Here is a 26,579-nt window from a genome sequence, read left to right on the forward strand (position 1 = left end):
CAGACTGATTAATATGTATCACTTCATATGAGTTGCACACGTACAAACACAAGTTGTAGTTGTGATGGTCTAATACTGGTTGTGGGTGTTGTTGTGTGGGCAGCTGCTGATCTTCCAGTGTAAAAAAGGCATCTGGTCTTTTCTTGCACAAGATGAAAAGATTTTCCACGGAGTGATCTAAAGCTGCACTTGGCTTTTGACATTAAATTATGTGGAAAATCTGTCACCTAACATTTATTGCAGTCATCTGAACTACTTGTAGGCAGCACGGTGGGTTAGTGGTTAGCACTGCTGCCTCAAAGCAAGAAGATTCCTGGTTTGAAACCCAGCAGGGGCATTTCAGTGTGGAGTTTGCATGTTCTCCCTGTGTTTGTGTGGGTTTTCTCCAGGTATGCTGGTTTCCTCCCACAGTCCAAAAACATGTATGTCAGGTTGATTGGTGACTCTAAATTGCCCGTAGGAGTGAGTGTGAGTGTGTGAGGTTGTCTGTCTTTGTGTGTCTCTATGTGGCCCTGTGATGGACTGGTGACCTGTCCAGGGTGTACCCCTGCCTTTCACCCAAAGAGAGCTGGGATCCTGGTTAGGAATAAGCGGGTACAGATGATGGATGGATGAACCACTTGCACATTACCATGATGACCTTTAGCTGTTTTAGAGACAGCTCAACTCAAGATTGAAACACACGAGCTTTGTTGTTCTGGTGGTTTTTTATGTTATTTTATTTTGCTACATTTCTTTCACTATTAGTGGTTTATCTTAAGGGTAGTGGTGCTGTTTGTGACGCTCTTTACTTAAGCCTTGAAAGACCTCACTTTAACTCTACACCCATTTTCCAAAGTGCAGGAGTACAGCTCAAGAACAAGGCCACCATTCATATGTCTGCCAGTAACTGAGGAGAGAACAGAGTTGAAAAAGTCTTGAAATTCCTTTAGTTGCAACTGCAAATGGCTCCATTGCAAGTTCTTCGAATGTTCTGACATCGCATTCTGAATCATCCAAGTGGAGCAAGGTCTCTTTTCTCCTCACATTCTTCTTCCAGACTATCAACAATGATAGTCTCAAAAGGGACTACAACCAGTGCTCCTCACAATGAGGAGTTAACATTATTCTGCTCCTGAATATAAGATCTGGAATGTATTGTGGCATGAGGGAAATCAGGGGCTGTTTGTTGTGCCAAATAACACAAAGCTTGACATTTAATCTAAAGAAATAATCTAACATTCAATTTGCTTTCATGATGACAGTTAGATGAGAAGATGGATACCACTCTCATATATGCTTAGCATGGCATGAACAGCGGAAGTGGGGTAAAGAGCTTTCCTGTCTTTACTCTAACACCTCTAAAGCTCTCCCATTACCATGAATTATGTTTAATCCATGCAAGAAACACAAAGTTTCTGTGCACAAAGGACAGAGCAAGAAAACAATTTCCTCCTAACTCCTGTCTTTATCCTAGGATAAGATAACCAGCTGCCAGCACTAGCTTCACATTGTTCAAACAGATGTGAAACTTGTATTGATCTTCTCATTTAACTTTTGGGAGGCAAGGAAACAAGTGTTTTAATAAAATGTCTAATTATTTCTCAAAGACCAAGCATTTTCAACCTTTTTTATATCTTTAATGTCTTCATTCTTGCAGCAGTTCTTTATCTGTTTAATCTGTAATTCAAAACCAGAAACTATAAAGTCATATTTCTTTAATTTTGACAGTAAATTAACTGTAGTTAAGTCTAACAACACCTCAGCGTCATATTCATCTCTTTATTTGCTTTGCAGTTCCCACTGTCTGAAGTGTGAGAAGATCTCTTTATTCTCTGAGCTGTAAATGATGTGGAAGAGCTGAGTGATGAGACGCCGAGGGTGAAAGGAACAGAAAAACAATGGTTCATTAAAAAAAACATCACAACCACTTGTGAAGTTTTGTTTACTCATGTCTGACTCATAGGTGTAAAATGATAAACTGATAAGTCATGCTGTTCTGTGTGCGATGTGGCTCGTAGTCCTACACTGACTGTGACGAGCTTATTCTAACAGGACTGACCTTTGCAGGAGCAGCATAACGTTAAAGTTCAGAGGCCCATGAGAAAAACTCAGATGTCAGGCAGGCTGAGTTAATACTTATTGTTGGTCTAATTATTGAACACAAATTGATGTATTTTCAAGATTTAACAAGGAACAAAACATCTAAAGCAGAGTCAGTCAGACTGCTGCTGATGTGTCTGCACTTCATGTACAAAAGCTCTTTTCCCAGAAAATGGTTTTTACATTTGCATCAGCAGCTGTTTGTTTTTTAGCAACATCACAGTGAGTCTACAACGATGCTACAGGCTCTGTGATGCTGCACCAACATTAGCCACAGCCGTGCTTTGAGCCAAATGCCAACAGGTATAATGATGCAGATATTTAATTACACACCTGAACATTTTAAACATGAATTTTGATGGGAAGATGGAGCTGTATGGAAATGTAATGATGATCAGAGGTAACACAATTTATTCTCAGGAGACGTGGAAGCCTGTACCAAAGAATAATCCATCCAATATACTCAGAAAGGTTTAGCTCATCGTGGTGCTGGATGAAATGAAGCAATTAACATCAAGTATGAGATCAAAATAGAACGTTTAATCCTGCAGATGCCAGATCATGACGTCTTCTAATCTAATGCTGGGGCTGAGAGTCACTCTCAGGTCAAGTCAGTTCTAAAACTCTTCAGTGGTTCAGAGGTTTCAGAGGTTTCTCTGATCTAATGTCACATCAGGTGTTATCCAGAGTGTGAGGCTCTGTGGGAAGACAGAGCAGGAAGAGCAGGAATCATTTGTTTGTCCTTACATCTCTCTCCGTCTGTCTTCACAGTCTCCTCCTGAGGACAGCAGGAGGGTGGCAGCCACGGGTGAGCCTTCAGCTCCTATTCTCTTCTGCACTGAACAGGTGAAATACCACACCCACCAACATTTAAAAATAATTATTCACAGGTTTTTAAGTAGTTTCTTCTAGTAAACCTATAATCGCTTCTTGGAAGAACATTCTGCCTGCTTCTCTAGATACTTTTCCATGAAAAAATAAGTTTAAAAGTTTTAAGAAATGATGTTAACAAATGGAAGAAAGACACTAAAGAACCTCAGTCCCCATTAACATAAAACTGACCATGTTAATCTTCGAGAATTCAGGAGGAACAGTATCAAAGCACTAAGGTTCTGTATATTGTAAAACATGAGTTATAGGGCTTTAATCTTTACAGAGGCACAAATCAATAGTTTTTTTATTAACTAGGGAAAAAATGAAAAGGGTTGTGCATGTCGACAGAACTCTTCCTCTGAGCTGTGGAGCTTTTTAGCGTCTTTTCAGCTCATCGGTTCGGCTTTACGACATAAAAATTAAAGTCCACTCTCACTGCTCTGGACCCCGCATCAGGCAGCTGCACTGAACACTACTTGCCCAGTACCAAGAAAAAAAGGGGAGCACTGAGCAACTAAAGAGCCAGGTATTTGTCTTGTGAGTTGTTAGAGCTCAAATCAGAACTGCAGGTAGTTCTTGAATTTCACCAGAACATACCATGGGCCAGAGAAGACCGAATGTTTCTCAGTGTCTGATGAATGAGATCAAACTGGCAGCTTTGGAAAAGTAAAATATGGCAAATATACATTATGATTACTGCTTGTTGAGCTGCTCCCAAGTGGCTGAAAGCTCCACTAATATAGTTTTAAATGACATGTTCACAGTTTTCAGATCAGACGTTTATAATTTGTGATACTGCAAATTGTACCTTACCAATGAATCTGTGACAGACCCTTTGCCGCTGGTGGTGTTTGTGTCTGGCATAAAAAAAAGTCATATGATTAAAGCTTGTTGTGAAACTGACAGCTTATTGTGTAATATCAGTCTGAATGTCTGAATGATGAATTTATCTGAAAAATCCTTTTGCTTGTTTTTCAGTAAAACCAACAAAAATCGTCATTTTTATGCTTGTTTAGGTAAATTATGTAAAAACTAATTTGGCTGTTTAATAACTTTGTTTATCCTTGTTATCAGTCAGGGTTACTTAACAAAGCAGTTGAATTTAGCCAGGTGTCACGATCCATGTCCTGGCTTCCTGTCTGGGACTTTTATTTTTCTGGTAATTTCTGTCACCTGTGTGTTTGTTCCTGGGTCTGTCAGGGCCCTTGGTCTCTATGTGTGTGTATGGCTTTTCTTTGGACAACTAGGGGAGGAGGCACATGTGATGGTTATTAGGCCTCAGGTGGATCAGGCATTTAAGAATGGATAACATCTGATGTCACATTAGATCAGAGAAACCACTACAGTGTGTGGATCAGTCAGCTTGCCATTTCCATGTGTTTCCTTTTCGTCTTTGGACTGTACGTTTACCTGTGAGTGTCCACACTCCCCTGAGTCTCCTCGGTCTCCTCCTGGTTCTTGGGTTCTGCGTCTGCTGGTTCTTGTTTTCCTGTGAGTTAGTAGACTCTCCTGAGTTTGCTCATGGTTCCTGTTCTCTTTCCTCTCCTGGTTCCTGTGTTCTGAGTGCCTTGGTTCCTGTGATCAGCCACGCTCCCCTGAGTCTCCTACAGGTTCTGCCATAATGTGCCTCTCCTGGTTCATATGTTCTGAGTCTCCTGCTGCTCTCCACTGTGTCCAGTGTTCATGTGGTTCTCCGTGTTTCCTAGTCCTCCTCCTGTGTTCCTGGATTTTCCCCATGAACACAGGAGGAGCACTACTGCCACGGCACATGACACCTTGGCTTGAGTTTTTCTCTTTTTGTTTGTCTGCCAGTTTGGGTCCAGATCTAAAGTTATTTACTGACACATGACACCAGGTGCTGTCCAATATATATATATATATATATATATATATATATATATATAAAATACTATAATCCTGTAGACTGGCTCAAAATAAATGCAGCAAATGTTTCTTATTTGTGACGTTTGTGTTAGATGACAAGCTGAACTCAACTATTTTCATTACTTTTACTTTTTTTTTTTTTTAAAGCAAAAGTGCCAGATTCCCCAAAGTGAAAATCTGCATTTAGTCATTTTCAAATACAATATTTTTGAGTTTTATAGTGTTGGGCATTCTTTACTTTTATTCCTTTTATGCAGATTGTATTTAGAAAACGAGCCAATAAGTCAGTAATTAATTAGTAGCTGTCCTAGTTGGATTAATATATATTTTTGAAAGTGTAATCAAATGCCCCATTCAGCAGTGTTTAACCTTACACGCCCTGTCTAGTAGATTGTGGTTTAGTGAGACCACATCTCCTTTGATCCCATGGTTTCAACTCTCAGTATAGATGTCATGATGTATCAGCCTGACCTCTTCCTCCCAGATGTACTGATTTAGGTAATACAAAAGACCATTTTGGCTTTGAAGAAAGTCAGGCTTCACACAGATACAGGCCTTCAGGTGACTTACAGCTGTGATTTGTTAGTGTGGTGCTGAAGCAAGAGGTAATTCCATGTCAGGTATCACTTCATGATTAAAAGAAACGTAGATATACTTTGATCCTGGATGTAAAGTTCATGTTAAATAGACACTGACAGCATCTTTGCAGCCCTTTCACAGGACCCTGTCACTGGCTCAGTACTGTATGTGTGTGTCTTTATGTTTGATCTTCTAGAACCTCAAAGCTGGTTTCAGGCAGGACAGTGTGGGACCGAACACATTTATTAAAAGGACATGTCAAAAACACAGACACGCTAATGATAGCAGTACATTGGCTTTGAATGTAAAAAGAAACCAAAAATAAGTTGTCATGGTGGCATCTCACAAAAGAGCTAAAAAAAAAAAAAAACTTATTTTCACTGAATCGCTAAAAGTCAAGCTAGTAAATAATAAAAGAATGATGTAAACAGCATGAGTCAACTAAAACATTTTTTCTAATGCACAAACAAGTCAGAACTGCTGAGAAAAACCAGAGCTGGTTTCTGTTTGAAATTTTCTACATTGACCCTTCATTGACTTTTTACGCAATTGGAGTTCATAGTGCAACAAAATTCAACCATCTGTTCATTACTTGTCTATTTCTACATTACTTCAGTCTGTGCACCTTTTAACACCGCACTAACATGTAGTCCTGTGTGCAGTCTCAAACCTCTGTATGGCACAGTTGTCGTAGTTTCGTCAAGTGACTTTATCCACTGGGAGGCACCAGCACGGTCATTGTGAAGGATTGTGTTGGCTGCATGTTCAACACCAAAAGTCTGAATTCTCCGAACGTCATCACAAACATATGTGCCACTCGTGTTGGCCAAATTTATACCTGAGCTGGTATCAACAACATGGGATGTTTAAATGCGCTAAAGTCTTTCTATTTATCTACCTATGAACAAACAACAGTTTTCTTTTCCCTTTCAGTCCCTGCAGGTGTTGGCATTGGTTAGGTGGTGTTTGCATCTCCACATGTGCGGTTCATTTAATGGATCAGCACCAGGCAAATGACCTCCCCACCATTTCAAAGAACAACTTGTTGGGCTTCCGGAAGTACCGGCAAAGCTTTTTAAAGGCCCTGGTGCTCAGTGGTGCATGTGGCCTGCCTTTAGACTCATCCAGGCACTTGTCGTGTCCAGCAGACATGAGACAGTAGAAACCCTTGGTGGTGTTGTAGTAGAAGTTGTTGGGGGTGATCCTCGGTGGCAGGTCTAGAAACCGTTCTGCCTTTCTGAGCTCAGGGAAAGGATCCCGAATGAGAGCATCACCATCGACGACGTGGATCTGCTCCCTGGGAAAGACCTCTAGCCAGTGGGCCAGGTGCTGGTGGTACAGGCTCCTCTGCAGTGCCTTGTATTCAGGGTCAATGTGACCCTTGAGGAGCAGGAGCTCCTCTAGCGGCTGGTAAGGCTTGTGGCGGGTCAGGCGGTTGTGGAGCACCTGGGTGTAGTCAGAGACTAGCCTCTCAGCTGGATCCCTGACGATGAGTAGCAGGCGGATGGCTGGGTTCATGTCCCAGACACGTGCAGGAACATGAGGGGCTGCGAAGTAGCCAGGGGTCTTCTCCACTGTTAACTTACCAGGAAGAGTGAAGGGCATTTGGGCTCGGTACCAGGCTAGGCCTCGGCGGTAGTGCTCCTCCACATTGAAGAAGTGCACCTGCCAGAAGGACAGAAGGTGGAGAAATTTTAATAAAGATGAAGAAAAAGTGGCAAATGTCTATTAAAATTTCTGCCCTATTTTTTGATGTAATGATGTTGAAAATGTTTATTGGTTCTGAAAGAATTTGAAGGGACAAGTAATTTATCCTTTTTACCATCTAAAATATATTCACCTCTCATTTTGTCCCAATCCTGTTCAAACCAATCTATTCCTCCATGCACAGTCTCCAGTTTTGCAGTCCGCACCTCGACCTATCCTGATTAGAATTTCTGTCTGCGCAGCTTCATCAGAAAAGGCCTGTCTTCATTCATAACTTCACAAGTACACGACAACTTTATACAGGTTGACCTGACTTTGTTCTCATTTTATCTTTGCATTTGTGCACTGACGCTGATAAAGTGTGTGTGTTGCCTGAAATAAACTCATCTGACCTGACAATTGAGTCATATCTCAGTATTACACAGTTTCCACACACAGTGGAGGAAAAGGAGGTTAACTACAGTACATCAATACTCCGATTAGGTCAGTGAAGAGGATTTATTACTCTACTGCTTTTGGAACATTAAGTCAGTGCATACAGGGCACTGAAGTCACACATCTGGTGTTTGCATTTCATTCATGCTTCAGGATCAATATTAATTAATTCTCTTATTATTTCCTAGATTAACCCTTTAATATGTTTGTCACAAATATGTCAGAGAATTCTGACATATATCTAGTTTCCACCACTGTTGGAATGACCTTACCTCAGCCTTCGCGACCTCCACATCTGGGTGCAGGTTGAGCATCTCCAGCAGAGCTCTGGTGCCGCCTTTCCGCACGCCGATGATAATAGCTCCGGGCAGCCTCTGCTGGGTGGCATTGTAAGAGGAAGAGGATGAAGATGACGAAGAGGAGTAGGCAGAGGAGGTGGAACCCCCGGTGCGTAATTCCCTTAAGCACAAAGAAAGCTGAGTCTGCAGCAGCAGAAGCACCAGCAGGGCGAGTAGCACTGTCCACAGCATGGTGCCCCCTCACACACACATACACAGGTGGACTGAAGGTTAGGTGTACTCGCTCATTAAACTCCCAGACCTGTTGTGCTTGTTATCAGTCAGCAGGGGGCCTCAGGAGGGAGATCCTCAATTGGACAACCTATGAGCCAAAAAATAAACAAATAGGTCAAATAAAGTGTTTTTTGTCCAGTCTTTCTGCCTCACACTGTTTCTTCTTTAATCCAGTCCTTGTGGTGGAAATGCAGCATAGATGAGAGATAAATTTGGCAAAGATAAACAGGCAGTGTGATCAGACTGTTAGAAAAACATATTCTGTGATACTGTCTGCTTTAGGTACATCTGCTTTTGTTTCCTAAAATATTAAAGGGCATTTTAACAAGATACAAAGACACTAACACATCTCCTCAAACACACGTTTCAAAAACAGGCTGCATCTGTCATTGATTCACCAAAATCATCAAAAAAAATCCTGCACAAAAAGAATGAAAATGAGAAATGTTTGCTCTGAGAGTGGGTGGATGCATCGCCAGCATCATTCAGATTATACGAGTGTAGTTTCTTTTCATGTCACATAGCTACAGCAGTCGCTCCATGCACGCATGCTTGCTCGACTGTTTCATTATTCCATATGTCTGAGATGGTGCTGCACTTTAATATACCATTTACAAAGTCCTAGTCCAAGCAGTGGTGGCTCCAGCCCAGAATATAGGGCTGTTATGTGATTATGACCAGAGGATATTAAAATATTCATCTAGATCTAAAGCAGATAGAGAGGAAATGCATGGAAAATTAATGCTGTTATGAGGTTTAGGGTCTCCCCAAGGAGCAGTAACCCCCTCTGAGTTCAGCTGAACCAGTTTTACATTATAGAAGACAAATTGCCAAGAATCCTGAATGTCCAAATGTGTCTCCAGGAGTTGAGTTAAATCAGTACTTGGTGAAGGTTAGTCCTTCAACTGATCTTTCATCTAAGGCTGTTTTGTTTTCAAGAAGAATCTGCTACAAGAAATGCTAAAATAAATATTTCTATAAACATCTATTTATTTTAAAGTTCATTCTTCTTCTTTAATAATCCTGCCCTGCAGCAAAGCGCTTGGACCCGCGTGTTCGATCAGCTGCTTAACCACAAAGAACAGGGTGAGGCTGTTCTTCATGACTCCCGGGATGAAAGCACAAAAATGAGGATGTCACATCCAAATCATTGAGATATTTCACTTCATTTTATGAGACAGTACAGGAGGAAATGCACAGACATCTGCCTTTCCCTTCCTTAATGCTCCATTAAAGTCTGTCAGCTTTGTCTTACATTAACATGATTCATGACATTTGCCTTGATGTTTTCACAAAGAAATTTATTGATTATTTATTTGATTATTTTTTGAGAATTGCTGATTTGACCAACGATAATAATTGTTCACTTGTATAATTTATTTATTTTGTTTGAATATAAATCTGTTATTGTATGTGTCATATTTTGGGAGTTGAACATATGGGACTAAATGTTGTCAGGGGTCTTGTGAGATTTTCAGACAGGCAGATCTGAGGACGCTTCTCGTTACAGCTAACCACATGGTCCACCTGTTGGCAGTAAGTTGATTGGAGGGTTATTCCACGCTGGGGAAGGCAGAGTTCAAATGTGTGTTTCATTGTTCACCCAGTTTTCAGGTATAAAAATATAAATAAATTTATATTTCATGTAATGGTCCTGACCAAAATGTCCTACGAGCTGTGGAGAGTGACACCTAAAGCCAAGTGCAAACAGTAAATTCAAGTGAATATGAGACAATGATATGGAGACTTCCAGAGGCTTCATACTGAAAGCACAGACTAGAGAGTGGTCCTATTTACTCATGCAACACTTCGCAAAAACAGTGAGTATATCCCAAACTATTTCTTTGAGGTCTGTGCTGCTGAAATCCAGAGCAGGGAGGAAAATGTCACCTGTGTGATTTGAGGAAATCTTCTGTTTAGTTTTTAAAGCGTTTATCTGATTTTTTTAAAATTTGTATTAATTTTATGAATACACACATGCATATACTGTCATGACTTGTCTTTGTGAGGAGGTTTCGGGGGAATAGAAACATTAATGTTGTAATTTGTATTTTTGTGCACAAACTTTCCCTCTGATTTCATTTTGTTTTTACTCTGTGATTTTCATTTGTCCGATAACTTTCCTGAGAGAAACTGTTGCTGAGTGCTGTGAGAGTTAGGCTAGTCTATTTAAGAAAAGGTAATAAATTCACTTTATGCCATATTCATGTCATTTCATTCAGACTGTAATCACCACTAAGGAAGTTCTGACACCTACTGAATCAGTGTCAGTGTCAGAGCTGAAGAAAACTCATCAACAGGAGCTGAACAAAATGTGCTTTCACTAGATTACAAAGTGCTCAAAGAGCAAAAGTAGCTCATCCAGGGTATTTAAATGATGTGACAGTGACTGTAAAAATGTACGAACACTCCCAAGACTTTGTGCTTCCTTTCACGTTTTACATAATTTGTGTGAATGTAGTGTAACTGCAAATCGTGACTTGCATTCTGCCCTGCAAAGCTGCTTTGGAGGAGAGAGATGTATGCTGGCTTCTTACACTGACCAAAATTATAAACGCAACACTTTTGTTTTTGCCCCCATTTGTCATGAGCTGAACTCAAAGAGCTAAGACTTTTTCTATGTACACAAAAGGCCTATTTCTCTCAAATATTGTTCACAAATCTGTCTACATCTGTTAGTGAGCACTTCTCCTTTGCCGAGATAATCCGTCCACCTCACAGGTGTGGCATATCAAGATGCCTTAGGCTGGCCACAATAAAAGGCCACTCTAAAATGTGCAGATTTATCACACAGCACAATGCACATGTTATGATGCATGACTCAGTTCTCCCTGCAGAAAGACACTTTTACTCTGCAAACATCAGCACTGTTTGACATTTCTGGCATCACATTTCTCTTCTAGCTGCACTTTAAAATACAAGTTGTAAACCTTCAACACTAAAGCTCAGATTTTTAGTGATTTAAATTTTTTTTTTTTTATTAACGCACAGCACAGAGTTGTTGGCAAATCACTACATCCTTACATCCTCTTGTTTTTCTGTTAGTGCCATTGCTTTTCCTGTTGTTGTTGTTATTGTTGTCGCACTGAAGCCATCCTGATGTGACTGAGTTATTAATTAGTGTAACAATGTTCTGGTTCAGAGGAGGAACCCTGTCTAGTGTTGTTCCTGTAGCAGAGCACTAATTGCACCTTCTGGGAGTGTCTGCACCCCCAACCTTCTGTGCTATCCCCTGGCTTGGTGACATTGTCGTCATCGGTGCTGCAACCTCTGCCACCCCTCGCTGATGCTGATGTTTCAGTGAACAGTAGTTAGTGGATTTTGTTGACGTAGGTGTTTATGGGTGTTGTGACTATTTACTTGTGATGTGATGCAGTGAGGCGAGGCTCAGAGTGAAGTGAAAATGTAGTTAGCATATACTCTTCAGATCAACTGCAGTTAAAAATGTGTGTGTGTACAGTTAGAATAAAAATCATGTATACTTTCATGTGATTATTCCAGGGGAATATTAAAGAATTCCTACTCTTTATCTGCTCTGAAGATAAGTTTTTATTTTATATCAACAAAATCAAGGCCAGTACTTAATTATGAAAAGAGCTGAAGGTTGTTTTTATTCCCCTTGGACTTTTTACCACAAAGTGGTGGTTGAGAATTGAGTAGCTGCACTTGATGACCTGAAAAGTAAATTTTTCCTTTGAGGTGTAGTAGAATCATTCACAGACAGATATTAACATTTACAATTACACGTGTGTATGTTAATATGCTCACAATGATAATGATAACACATATTTACACTAAGACGCCACAATGGGCCTTCTAAGATGTGTCTCACCTGTCGCCATATTGCCTGGGGCAGTCTGGCTGTCATGTCCAGATGTTTGTGCTGATTTTGGCAGCAGGGAGGAATGCTGCATGAGTCTTGGTGCGTTTCAGTCGTAAACTACTCTAAGATTAGTTTATCAAAATGTGTAACAAATCATTTCAGTCAAAGCACAGCTAACGGATTAAAACTCATGAAACGTGCTTCCAAAACAGTTCAAGATGTTGACTTACACAGTCAGTCACAGTGGTCTGGCAAGGCTCCATGTGCTGACCAAACCCGTCAGATTAGCCTTTAACTAATTGTCCTGGGAAACCAAATGTGGTGCTCAATTAGTGATGACTAATCCAAAAATGCATTTTCATTTGTGGTGAAAGCTCTGAGATGTTTGAGCTCCTGAACTATAGTTCAGTTTTTCATAACACTACTCTCCAGCATTACTCTCTGTACAAATTCTAATCTGTAGCTGCTGGCACTGAGCTTTTCACCTACAAGCATCAAACTGTGGGCTGATGCCAATCACAATGTGAAGTCTGTACAGCTCAAATGCACCTCAGACAAAGACAGGGGTCTTTTGGGAGGTTTGTGTGTGCGTGCGTGCGTGCGTGCGTGCGTGTGTGTGTGTGTGCTGCACAGCCAGACACATGCCTTGTGTTAATGGGTTGCATGAGTCCCTTGTGACTGCTCCGTAAACTGGAATATTCCCCTGCTGTCAAGTCGCTTCACTTCCACCTCACCTCATGACCTTCCTCACCCGCCTCCACCTCCTCCTCCCCTCCTCTCACCTTTCCTTCTTTTCTAACCCACACCTTTGTTCTCTGCTTCCACAGCGTGCTCCTAACTCTTTCTTCATGAGCTGGATCTGGTAACAAACCCCACCACCATGCTAATAGGTATGCCCTGCAGCAGCCTCTTAGCTGCTCATAAATAAAACAGAAAGCACACCTTTCTGCCCTGAAATATTTTTTAAGTCAATGAACTTTTAATCTCGACGAGTTAGAAATGAGACAGCATTGGGTTTATATGTGTGAAATGGCACGCCAAAAGCGTTCTGTGCTTTCATTTTCTATGATTTAGCTGTCAGTAAAATCCTTAATTGCCTGTTTTGCACTTGATGCGTTTTGTGGGAAATTGTGTGAAAAAGGAGAATACTCATGGATATGTGTGTTTTCTGCTTATTTTCTGTATGAGATGTTGCTCAAAAAGCACTTGATTAAACAAACAGAGCTCAAAACATGCCATACTTCAGTGTTGTAGAAGATTTTTGGAGGCTTCATGCTTGGGCCCACTGGTGTAAAAGACACAAAATCAAAACAAAATGGCCAACTTCATTATCACCATTTAATAGCTAGATGGCTCTTTTTATCAGCACCATTTGAGCTCTGAGTTAGCCCCTCAGCTCTGCTCAATGAGGCTCACATGAGTCATTGCAAGTGCTTGTCTTTCCCGCTCATCGCTTCTTGGCATGAGTCATATTAGCCAGCATGGATAGGGAGAACAAACAACAACAATAACAACAATGCCAGAATTGGCAATGAAGCATGAAGTCTCCATAGTGACAAACACAAGTGTGTAGCCAGGCCCAGAAGATCGAGATGGGGAGACAGAAGAGAAGGGGAGGGTGGAGTGTAATTATCTGTGAAAGGCAGATGCTGTCGACTGCGTTTAGGGAGAGTCCCTCTGTCTTATAAGGTTTGGTGTGTGTGTGTGTGTTGTCTTGTCTGAATGTGTGCAGTGTCTGTGCCTTTTGTGCGAAAACACTGCATGCAACTGTGTGTGATACAGGCCCTTGGAAATATCTTTTTACTGAGCAATGGTATTTTGGGGGTTGGGGGGAGGATTATCCCTTACAAGGAGACACATGGTGGCAGGGAGGGAGTTAGTAGATGGGCGTTAGGGAGGCGGGATGAGGTTGAGGTACAGTTGGTCTGTGTGTGCGCGTGCATGCGTGTGTGTGTGCGTGTGCGTGCGTGCACTGTGGGAGGGTGTATGTGGAAGCCGGCAAGTAAGATTGTCCCTGGTAGGGGGTAGCATGGTGAAACCCTGTGGATTGCCAAGCTTGTCATATCACCAAGGCTGTGAGAGTCAGATAAAACTGTCCTCCATCACTTCTTTCGTCTTCCACTCAGTCTTCCCCTCATCCAACTCTCTCTCTGCTCTCCTTCCTTTTTCTCTGTTTGTTGGCCTCACCTTCATTTCTTCAGCCATTTGTCTTTCTTAACCTCAACACTGCAGCCACACTTTCTCAGTTTTCCATTCGTACAGTTATCACAGCCACGGACATGATTACCTTTCAGAATAACAAAGGAAATGTAACAAGGCTGGTCTTGTTTCCCATCCTGTTCTCATTACCTGCCTGGAGAGGAGATGCCCAATACTTAGGGAGGGGGTAGGGGGGGCGTATTCACAATAGATGAAGCCATCTGAGAAAGACAGGAATCGGTCATGCTTCCAGTTCAGGCTGACCGCGGGCCTTCTTCCCGTCTTCCTCCGTATACACACAGAAAAGATGGAGGAAAATCAGAAGTTAGAATTTGGATGGTGGTTTGTGATGTCTGACGATATATGAATACAGAAAAGATATTCAAGATTCTACAAGTCGACCTTTCTCCTTTTCTGATCATAACATGCTTCAAAAATCCTTTTAAGGCCAACAAAGCGTTCCATCTGCTGCCAGGTCTCTCAAAAGGTCACAGATAAGATGAAAGAAACATGAGATGTGGATGAGAGACTAAAAAGAACTCCCATTTCTATTGAAGTCGAGGAGTTTTGCATCTTTCAGGCACCTTTTCTGTCCGTCTGAGTACTTCGAGGCACCAGGTCCTGAGCCTGAGGAGAGAGATGCTTAAGTTGCCTGCGTGAGTGGAAGATTTGATCTTTTCCTGAGAGACATTCAGAATAAAGACAGAACTGCCCAAGTAGGTCTTGACTGCTGCATGCCCCTATCTGTGCTGCCCGAACTCATATGGGCATTAACAAGATCATATGCACAAATGCTGAGAGAGGGCGCATAGAGATATTCCAGACACAACAAGCCCTATTAGAACATCACATTGGAGCATTTTCTGAGCTGACGGCCCAGTTGGTTGGACTACGTCAATTTTTCTGTTTTTCCCGTCACTGCTGAAACGTCTTTTGTGGTGTGGTTAAGGGTCGGATGCGTTCACAAACAAAATCAACTTGGTTAGGTTGAGGGAAAGATCGTAAAAGAAGCACTGCAGTTAGAATTTCTTTGTCACAGTGTCGTAAAAATGAATGTTTAAGCAGAAATCAAACAGCAGGCTCCATGTTAAAGCCTGACACGCCCATCCACACTGATTCCATTATAATTACTACACTTCTGCACCATGTCTTGTGTTTTGCAGCATCAGGCTGACTTGTCTTGTAGCCATATTGATTTTAACATTACATGCAACTGCCATCACCCACAAGAAACCAGCCATAATATCAATGCTCCCTCACAGTTAACTGGCCACAGGCAGACTGCTAAATAACAAGATAACTACAGCCTCTGGGTAAATCAGGAATGTTAACGTGATACTGTCCAGATGCTTTGACTGTGTCCCTGACTGCTGCAGGTACACTGTATATTAAAGACTTTACTAAGTCACAGTCACGGAGTTTTCATTTGTCCTATTGATTCGTTTCTGAACATCAAGAAGACAGGTCCCTAATATGATCCTGTCAGACACAGATCCCAAAAAAGAGGGAGGAAGAAAAATATGAAAAAGCTGGTGTGCTGGATTGTGGTTGGTGTGGCAGGTGACAACTGTAGTTGAGAGATAACAACCTTCATCGCTTAAGCAACTTTTCTGCATTTATATGTGAATATGAATGAGCTGAAACTAACACAAGTCAGTGGTACTTATGAGGGAGCCTATATGTCACTGCTGTAGCCACGTGGTGTAGTATGAATTCACAAGTAAAACACGTGTGTTGAAATTTACAGTACAAAGATAACCAAAGTATTAAAAATGGAATATGGTGGTGCTATATTACTCGCTTGGACAACAAATAGCCATAAATCATCAGTTCTACTAAATCCACAGTTGAGCTCATTTCAGAGCAGAGTGTAAATTATTTCTTTAGGTACGGACTGTATTTCTACTAGCTGTGCAAATAGTGCAGTGTAAACTAATGGTTTATCTAGTGGGGAACAAATACACAGATTGCTGGCTTTCTGGCCAGTAGTGTTAGTGATTAGACTAATTAGACTAATGAAATTAAAAGCAGCACCTGCCCTCAGACATTGATGTAGTGAGTTTCCAGCTGCAGTATTTTGCAGTGTGTTTCTAGCAGACTGAGAGAGCTTGTTGAAGGTCTGTCCTCATCTCATGTCATTTTTTCGGTTTTTATTTGTTGGCTTCTATTGCTCTGTTTGTGTCTGGCTCAGTCTGACCTTCGCTGATGTCTGTCCATCTTTTACACATCAGACCCCTGCTGGTTTTCAAATTAGACTCTTTGGAAACAGCACCCAGCAGCGCCCTTTCACCCCCTCATCATCTTATTCACTCACACATAACACCCAGACACCCCCTCCCCATTCCAAAAACCTCCCCCCTGTCATTCCCCCCACGCATCTTTAGCAGTGCACGCGCCAAGATCTGGGTCAAACGCCAGCACACGCTTGCTCCTTCTCCTCTCCGGTGTTTAGTGTCTGGAGCATGAAGACTGAGCATGGGTGTGTGCAGACGTTTGGTATCAGAACCTGTGCAGAACCAGGTTTGATTATGGGATGTAGGGTACCAAAGGAATCTGTGTGTGTGTATGCATGTGTGTGTGTGCATAAAAAGCAAGCTATTTCAGTAATGATGTGTGTATAAAAGTCACCCAAACAGCAGTGTGTGTCTATTCTGCTCTAATTCAACGGGCTTTTGTCCTGAATGACTGAGCACTGTCACTGGCAAGTAACATGTCTGGGTGTTGTACAGTATATCTGCCGTTGTGAGGACCAATCAGAGTTTTGGACCTTGATTGAGGATGTTTTGACAGTAAGGATATTTTAGCTGGTCCTCATATATATATATATATATATATATATATATATATATATATAAAATATATATTTCAGTGCAGGTAAATGTGGTTCAGACTGGATGATTGCCTTATGATGGTCACTCCTCTGACAGGCCAAACATTTTAATTATTGCAGCATCACAGACCACACACGTTCACACCCGTCCCCACCCCACTGCCATCGCCCTTGTTTACACACACACACACACACACACGCTTTTAGACACAACATATGTGGTTGCTCTCATGGTGAAAGTAGTCCAGACAGCTTGGCCTGACAGTGAGAGGATCCTGACCCGTCAGAGTGGATTTAACCTGACTGTCACTGAGGCAAAGCAGGACACTAGTGTGGTGCACGATAGTTGTGTGTGTATGTGTGTTGGGTGGGGAGTACAGTGCTGTGGGTGGGTAGAGGGGGGATGAGGGATGGGAAGGTTTGGGTGTGTCCCTCTGGGCAACAGCATGTGCAACAGACACCATTGGCTCGTTATTTGGGTGAATTCAGTGTCATTTGCTGTACGTGAAAGTGTCACGCTTGTCTACATATGGGCGTCTGGAACGAGGGCGAGCTGACAGATGGAGGCACGTGAGTTGTGTCTGGTCAATATCATCACGGGCCAGTGAGCCCAAATATTATCTGGGTCTGGGACTGTGGTTTTTCTGGGTTACATATTGTACTTATTGAAGGAAAACAACATGAAGGACAGAAACAAAGCAGATGGTGTTTATGTGAAAGAGGAGGATGTGAAGGGTGGAGGAAAATCAGAGGAAAGCAAATGACATATGAAGAGGAATAAATGATATGCCAGTAGTCAGGCGTGTTTGGGCTCCTGCTGCTAACTTACTATGGCAACAACTGTTTAGATCCCTCTCATCTGGGCAGTAGACCCCAGGGACTGAGGATTATTAAAGCAAGAAGGTTTGGAAGGATGGAAAAAGTGAAGCAATAGAGAGAGAATCACAGGAAGAGGGAGGCTGCTGGTGGTGGCTACAGACGACACCACAGTTGGTGTGGTGTTACAGCCAAACGGTGCCCTGTGGCGACAGTAATCAACCAAACTGGCTGCTGGTGGCTTTGTTGTCCAAAATGGACGATTAGTGCGATTGGTGCCTCAACTGTTTAGCCCCAAAATCAACATAGACACAGAGAGAGGGACATACTCTGGCCAGTAGTCACGTTTGAACTTTTTAAAGCTACACTAGTAGAGATCTTCCTATGAACCGCAGCAGCATTTTTGGTTTAAATCAGTGTTTTCTGTGCCATAAATGAGTCCCTGTGTAGTTTTCTCATCTGTAGTACTGAGGTGTAATCCTATATGGAAACACAGGCAACAAACTGAATCTACTAATGAGTGTTAAAATTGTCAGAGAAGAACTGAACATTTGATTTCTGCCTCCTTTGAAGCCTTCAACGTTGGTAGGATTACGAGAACTGTGCACTTTGTCAGTAATCAGTTTCCATGTAGGTGCTGGCACCTGCATCTGCCAATGTTTTGATACTAGAAGATTTTCCAATCTTAACACATTGTAAATACGTGGGAGACCACAGACATGCTATTATTCCAGCTAACCAGCTATTAGCAGTACTGTCCTCCAGATGCACACACCAGACACTTTGGCCAGACTGTGAGACCACACACCTGCTGTTTGTAGTAACGATTTCACAGCGGCAACTTCACACAAACAAGATCTCACAGAAACCTGCATGATTAAACGTGACTTCAGAAGAAAAACATATATGGAGGAGGATTGGTGACGTCAGCTGGCTGCCTCGTCACTCGTGTTGTTGTCGTAATTGTGTGGGATCTTCTCCAACTTAATCAGGAGCAGGAAAATAATCTTATGGACACCAGTTAGTTGTGAAAAGCCTTGAAATCAGGCCGTGCCCTCACCACTGTTGGAAAGGGGGCAAATCTGGCCCAAAATTGAGTGTAGCCAATTTACACTATTAGAACATTTCATCTGAGCATGTGGTGGTGCCTTTGTACTTGTCAGCTGCTGTAGTTGTAGTCTTTTTTTTTCTGTCTTTAGGTGCTAAAAATGAATTAAAGCAGCTTTTAAATATTTTGTATGTGTTGTAGTCAATACTGTTACAACATGCGCAGTTTTCCTTTGTCGCTGTGCTAACAAAACACTGTTTTCTGTACTCATTTGAAGATATTTATACTTATTCTTTTTTCTCTCTCTGGGTACAACTGTTACATATTTCTAAATGACACCATTACGTTGGTGGGAAGAAAGTTCCTGTCTGCTTCTGTGGATCATTAGGGCATGTGAGACCTTTTGGACATAATGTCCTTTTTGCACAGTACTACAGGCTGCCTTAGACTCTTTAATTTGACAGTTGCAAAACTTGTATCTGCAAGTCGAATAGGAGGATTATAATGGACCGAGTCCTGCAGTGGGTACAAATGAGGCAGAAACTCAAACTTTGAGGCACAGACATAGGTGCAAATACATGCACATATATTTACACACACACCCACATTGTGATACTGCCGGACAAATTACACTCTAATCTGCTCTAACACTGCATCTGCTCTGTCACTATTTTGACAAAGCTCCACTAGTGGTGCATCCTTTTTTCCTTTCTCCCTTTATTTTTCTCTTTGAGCCCAGCATCCCACTGACAGTCCAGACTGGCACACTGGCACACATCAATGCACAAATTCATTCTCCAACAAACACCGTAACATATACACATCATGTACTATGTCAATCTTTTTTTGAAAAGTCACACACGTATGCACACCCACATAAACAAATGATGACATGAAGTGCCTGGCAAGGGGTGGTTTTGATTGACCAGGCACTTTATGGCTCTTAAATGGCTTTGTTTCCTTCCTACTTAACCCCCACATGCCACCGTGTTCCTCCATCACTAACCTCACACGCACTTTTCCACCCAGCTTGTGATTCAAGCTCCCACCTACTGACTGGAATTCATCAAGGTCACCCCGTGAGTCCAAAGTGCTGTTCCTCCCTCTGGAGCCTTTCTGTTTGCCTTCCATGACCTTGTTTTGATCCTTTTCTTTTACACTTTGGAAGCGGGCCAGGATTCGAGTGTAATGACTTTGTTACTGTATAGAGCAGGTCAATATGTGGGAGATTGGATTGATTGATTTTAATTGGCAGGACATCAGGAGGGCGGTGGAGGCACAGTCTATCAGTAGGATATGATAAGGGTTCAACAGATGGAAGATTGAATGCTGAAAATGACCAAATTTGACCTCTGTGGTAGCAGAATGACAAAGTTTATTTTCACTTTATTTTATTCATAATTCAGATATTTGTGAGTTTAGCAAAGCATCTGAAACATTAAAACAAACCATTAAAGAACCAACAAAAACAGGAAAACTGGCGAAAATGCTGTTTAAATATCGACTCTACACCTCCTGAGTACACCTTGTCTTCCACATATGAAGACATACAGGCTTTTTACTATTGTTTGCAAAACATGCTTTTCTACTGTCAACTCTTGTCTGGACTGTCTGCCTGCTTCAGTATTCTGCTCATGTGGAGTGATGATGTTCCCGCTCATAGTAAGTGGGAAGATCATCCATCAGCCGGAAAATGTTGGCTCGAGCAAAGTGTGTTGACAGACGTCTCATTCTGCTGATGTGCCCTTGAACTAGACGCTGACACCCTGCCAGCCCCAGGACGGCTGCTCGGTAGCTGATCTCTGAGCTCTGGGCGCAGGAGGGCAAGTGAAAGGAAAATGCTCTCCAGGGATCAATGCGGTAATTAACAGAGCTGAAATACTGTACACTGTGAGGGCAACAGTCCAGCATCCAAACCTGAATATGTAGTCTTATGGTCTGCAATGAACATCGGTTACTTCAGTTAAATAGCTGTTCTGGGGCTTTAAATCAAATCATACAGTCTTCATAAGCACATACAGCTCTCCATTTGTCATAGCTGCAGAGATTATGACACGTAGGGACTTCTTATTTATGTTGAGAAAATAAACTTGTCATTTAAAATCTTGAATAAGTAAAGTCTTATTTTGCTGTTTTGGCCTGATAACTTGTAAGAAGATGGAGCAAGGAGCAACACAGGATGTTAAAATTTTAGCCATGTAAACAACTTTATGTGGAGGGAAAAACCTTAAGGTTAAAATCATTAATCTGACCATGTTTCCTCCTGTCTGATGTATTTTTAGTGATGCTGAAACTTTCCCAGATACAGTCTGTGACTGTGTAAGTCCTTACAGGACTGATTGTGATTAAGTGGGGTTATCCATTAATGTTTATGTTTAGGGCTGAGATAAAATTTAAGACTCTGGCGTTCTCACAGTGCGGCTGAGCTGTCAGGGCCATGCCTACACTGGTGGGGCATAACATAGACTGTGTGTGTGTGCGTGTGTGCGTGTGTGTGCGTGTGTGTGCGTGTGTGTGCGTGTGTGTGCGTGTGTGTGCGTGTGTGTGTGTGTGTGTGTGTGTGTGTGTGTGTTGCTAAAGGTAGGGTTTGCTGCTTCTTCCATCTGTCTGTCACCAGGGGTCCCTGTCACCTCTCTGATCCGCTGAGGTGTGACAGCCTCGACACGCTGCATGTTTGTGAGTTCCCCTGCTAAGCTTGAGTCTGTGAACCTTCACTCTGTCAGGACGAGTTGCTGTCGCTGTGATGAACTCCTATCTCAAGGTTTTACAGTCACACATTAACACTGACCTCCTGAGTACATGGCCTCCCTGCAACTCTTTAAACACCACTATAACCTCAAATAATCCATGGCTCTACAGATTACTTGAGCCTAAAAACTTCTATCCATTTGGGATCCTTCAACATACGCTGTATTAAAAAACATCAAACCACAACAACAGTCGATGTTGCAGCCGAGGCTTGAGAGTCTGCAAAACTGCAACCTGTTAAGGCTGGAAATCTACATATTACGGTGTACTTATGCAGACTGTGATGGATTTCCCATCAGGGGCTCATAAAGTCCTAATCATCTTAACTGTAGACCCAGTAGTCAATAGAAATCTAAAAAAGACCCAAATTTGTAGTTAATTGCCTAAAACAGACAAAACCATTATTATGCTCATTTAAACTGTCAAACTAACAATGGAGCTTTAAAGGTAAATGTCACTTTTAAGATATTTACTAGAAAAAGTTTGTACATTTTACTAACAAAAACTAGTTTGTTACCTCATTAATTTCTCATTAATATTAAAGCAGAACACCCTCCAATCTACCTTAAATCACCTTGACTAGTTAAAACTAAGGTCTTACTGATGAGTTTGACTCAGTCAGACTCTGCATTTCATCCCTGCAGTTATTTCTGTAATGACACCTGTCAAACAGTATTTCACATTGGAACAAAAGTGTGAAGTAATAAACTCAGAGCGACAAAACTCAGAGAAAAATCAATTGTCGAAGTGACAGAGTTTTGATTATTGGAAGTTATGACTCTCCTGTAGGTGCGCTGTGTGTGCATGTGTTTGTGATTGTGTGTGAGACGTTAATGGGCTCGTCGGCCACCCTGCTGCTCACTTTTTATGTCATGAATTTGGAGGTGTCTGAGAGAGATTGTTAGTCACACTGGTGTGATGAATTACACACACACACACTCATACATAGTTGCACACACACTCATGCTTCTTTTTACACACAAATATATTCAGGTTGCCAAGTTGGCAGATTTCACGATTTTATGAGCATGTGAGAGATGGAGAGAAAATGGGTGTGTGTCTGTGTGTGGACGTAGGTGTGTGTCCTGGTTCAGTGAGCTTTAGAGGAGGTATGCACTCTGCTCATAAATAAAGTCCATGCATTATTCAGAGCTGCTCCTCCGGCTAATGCCCCTTAATGTGCCCAAACAGCCATAATGCACTTGGCTACTAAGGTGGCAGAGACCCCCTCAAACACACACACACACACGTCAACCCTAGATTTGACACACTGTCTTTGTAAATGTCGCTCTCAGGCTCTTATCGTGCTCTCAAATCGCCCCATGTTCTCAATTTTCTAAAAAAATCCATTTTACTTTTGATCCAAATTGCTCTTGCTCACGCTGTCTTGCCGTATTTCCATTGAACTTTGCTCAATTTGTCCCTAATTCTCTACGTTCACTATCTCCATCTCCCACTCGTCCCCCACGCTTCTCCTCCCTGACTCTTTCTTTGTTTTTAACAGAAAATATAATCCTACTGTTCTCTGCATGGCCCCGGGGTTCCAGCTCTCTGCAGAATTAGGGTTTTGTCTAAACAAGGATTTGTAGCTGTGACGCTCCAGCAATGAAGCTTCCTAAATTTGTAATCTTAATGTGTTTTGGGGGAAATTAAATCGATTCCATTTGGAGGTAAACAGGAAACAGTTTGGTGCAAAAAGGCCCTGAAATACCATAAAATTGGTTTAAGGTGGAATGTTTATCGCTGCTGCCTTGCTTGTCTGCATTTTATCGACAGTGTTTTATGTTCTAATCACTTTGTAATTGATTTGCCTGTTTTACCGTCTGTGGTTTTAATTGATTTGGCAGTTTGTGATCCTGCTTTGTTTTGGTCTTTGTGGAGTACTTTAACTTTTCTGGAGTGTAATATAACTGAAGTTTACCATTTCTGTTTCTTATTAGAGCTATAATGCAGTATGATGCATGTGTCTTGCAGGAGACATTTATTCGGCTGATTTCTTTAAACACTTGAAACATCCCTGGGCAGAAAACACTTTCAATGACTTCTACTGGTAGAAAGCTTTTAATTCATATCGCACTCCTGGGCGCCATTACAGCTTTCTGTGTGAAAATGAATATTTTTATAAAGTAAAAACAGGATTTTCAGTTTTTGTTTGATCACTCAAAGTCTTGGTGGAATGATTTGAATTTTTTTGGCAGAAAAAAAAAAACACAAAAAGGTATTTTGTTTTTGTTTTGTTGCTCTAGTGTCTGAATCTTATCATGAGCAAGTTAAAGGTGTTCTGTAATCAGTATTATTAGATTAGCTTTTCTAGCAACCTTCACGTTTGGTTCGCTCTCACTGCAGACTGCTGTTTTCAGCAAAATCACTCTAGCAACAAACAGCAGACAAAGCTGCAGAAGCAGCTACAGAGCCAGATATTTTCTGATATTCAGGTGGTGGTGACCAAAACAGAGCTAAAAGCGGTGGATATTCTTCAAAGTGCCCCAGATAAAGGAAAATGCAATTCCGTACCTGCTGGATTCATAAATAAGCAATTGTTTGCTCAGATGGTTGCATTTGATCTTATCTTACAGCTTTAATTTTGGTGAAATTCATTGTCCAATCAAATCATAAAGAAATGATCTACACTGACTATCTGTGATTATCTATGATTAGCTATCACTGTACCTTTATAGACCAGTCACTGCCCTTTCTAACTAACCAGTTGTTCTTTAACTTATTAAAGCAGTAACATAGCTGCATGTGGATAGATGGCTCTTCCTAGGAAGTCCTGTATCTCTGTTCCACTATCACAGACTGAACATTTAAAAAAACAACACACGTTACATAAACTGTTGACATGATGCACCCCGTCCTGGTGTAACATTAACCTCTCACATGACACAGATTGCTCATGGTTTGAGACACACAAAACACGCCCCCCTCGCTCAGTACACACACACACACACACACACACACACCAGACAATGAGTCCATTCATACCTTTGCTCTCTGCCGCTCCTGTTTCTCTTTCTCTTCCTCTACTCGCATCAGCTTGTTATAAACAGAGTGAAGGTCAAAAACAACAAACGCAGCGTCTGACCTGCATCTGTTCGTGTTTCGTCTCTTTACAGTCTGTGGATTTTTCAGGAGCTCCAGGTTAATGTTGTTTTTCACAACACAGACTCACTGAGCCAATTAGTCATATGGGAGTGTCATAAGAAGTGGAGCTGGTTGGAAATTGACATGTTTTGGCTGTCATGTGTTCACAGTTCACATAGACATATAGATACATTTTTGTTTTCAGCTCTGTTTTGATTATTTCATCATATTAGGAGAGAAATATAAATCAATCTACAAAATATTAAGGTTAACACAATAAAATCTAAACCATTTACATTCTTGTCTTTGCAACAAGTTCTCCAAATTAAAATACAAACAAAATACATCTAGAATGACTCATAAGCATTTTGTTATTTGAAAGCCTGTTGGCAGAAATCATTTGCCTTTAAAAGTCATAAAAAAATCTTATTTCAATGTGTTTGCATTTTGGAGACACCAAAGTGGATCATCCCACGATGATTTGCTTTACACTTTACATTTGTTCTACACTGAGTGCCCCTCAGGCCCAACGCACCACACCAGGCCCAGGCCTGTGGCAGTCAACAACATATTACAAATGACTTCTGGAACAAGAAGAAATGTGTTTTATGCTGTGACAACACTGTGGTTATGATTTGCTTACAGTTACTGTCAGTAAACATTCTTGAGTTAAACTTTATGGGTAGGAAATCTTGAACAATCGTAACCACAGGGCTGAGGTTAGAGAGCGGTCGTGGTCACGAATAAAAGAAACCAAAGCTGACTATTGGTAGAAAAAGTCTGGGCTCTCCGTGGCAAAGTCTGACACATCAACCCTGAACATTTCTCTTTGTGAACTTTGTGGCTCAGTAATAATGTCACCCAACTCCTTTCTCTACTTCTGCCTTGTTTTTTTGCAGTGGTGTTTTTTTTTATGTAGAAGTTATTCTGGATCCTGGCTCCACAGAACCAAAAGGAACAAATGCCCATGTTGGTGTTAAACCTCGACAAGCACATCATTAATGCAGCTCTCGACAGCCCTGCACAAATGGTCTTTTTGGGAGCTCTATTGTTAGATTTTTAACACTTCCACCCAAAGCAATCTTTCTGCTTTTGCATCCTTCACTTTTTCATCTCCGCTGGTTACACACCCTGCACATGCTTGAATGCACACACAACAAAAGACAACTTATCTATACCATGAATGAACCTTGAAATTTTCCATCATGTGAAGATTTATGATATAAAAGCTCCACAAACTATTCAGTCTGTACTTCTTTACTGTGTATGCCCACATGGTTTTATGAGCTTCCTATAAGGAGCAGGGAGGTTGTAAACTCCTACAGAGCGAGCTCATTGATCCTGTCCAGGTACAGTCACCCTGCACAGCGTGAGGTGGGACTTTACGCAGCTTTTTACACACTTGCACATTCAGTGTGATATTATGAAGAACATAAGCAAAAAGTGAAAAAGGTCTTACCTGACCTGAAAATGTCTTTTACTCTTTGGATCTGCACCAGTTCCTTTTTCTTCTTTACTTCTTCCCGACTCGTTTTCCTTCTTCCTTCCTCTTTCAGTTTTGCTTCAGTTCCCAGGTGTTACTTTGGAGGTGAGCACATATGTGTGTGTGTGTGTGAGTGTGTGTGCGCTGGTTGGGAGACTCGGCTTTGTGCTGCCGACCTCATGAGCGTGTTGTTGCAACTGACTGAGAGAGGGAGGGCGAGAGAGAGATTAGTTCACATCTCTGCCTCAGGGAAACACCCCTCTCCCTCTCCTCCTTCCCTTTTTTTTCCCTTCGTCTTTTTCTTTTCTCTCACATCAGTTTTTTTTTTTTTTTTTCATCAAATCACCTTGACAGACTCGTGAAGCCAAATATTTCCACTCTTCTCTCTTTGCTCCTGTTCAGCTCAAGCCAATCCT

General features: G+C 41.6%; 1 protein-coding gene across 4 annotated transcripts; it reads right to left on the minus strand.

Moving 5' to 3' along the window:
* Positions 1-5,640: 5,640 nt before the first annotated feature.
* hs3st1l2 (heparan sulfate (glucosamine) 3-O-sulfotransferase 1-like 2) lies at positions 5,641-26,355 on the minus strand. 4 transcript variants are annotated; one of them, XM_026322437.1, is made up of 4 exons: positions 26,140-26,355; positions 14,305-14,436; positions 7,833-8,220; positions 5,641-7,083 (listed from the first exon to the last, which is right to left on the minus strand). In XM_026322437.1, exons 3-4 carry the CDS (start codon positions 8,088-8,090, stop codon positions 6,418-6,420), a joined length of 924 nt encoding a protein of 307 aa, XP_026178222.1. In that variant the 5' UTR covers positions 8,091-8,220; positions 14,305-14,436; positions 26,140-26,355; the 3' UTR covers positions 5,641-6,417. The 4 variants fall into 4 exon arrangements, with proteins under 4 accessions (XP_026178222.1, XP_026178221.1, XP_026178220.1 ...); XM_026322436.1 differs by lacking the exon at positions 14,305-14,436 and having other exon boundaries at positions 26,145-26,355; XM_026322435.1 differs by lacking the exon at positions 14,305-14,436.
* Positions 26,356-26,579: the final 224 nt, after the last annotated feature.

The sequence above is a fragment of the Mastacembelus armatus genome, chromosome 9 (assembly GCF_900324485.2).
Source record: "Mastacembelus armatus chromosome 9, fMasArm1.2, whole genome shotgun sequence".
NCBI lineage: Eukaryota > Metazoa > Chordata > Actinopteri > Synbranchiformes > Mastacembelidae > Mastacembelus > Mastacembelus armatus.

Coding starts and splice junctions, on each gene's coding strand:
- hs3st1l2 (XM_026322436.1), bottom strand. CDS start 8,090: ATGCTGTGGACAGTGCTACTCGCCCTGCTGGTGCTTCTGCTGCTGCAG. Junction 7,084..7,832: donor TGGAGGTCGCGAAGGCTGAG/GTAAGGTCATTC, acceptor TCCTTCTGGCAG/GTGCACTTCTTCAATGTGGA.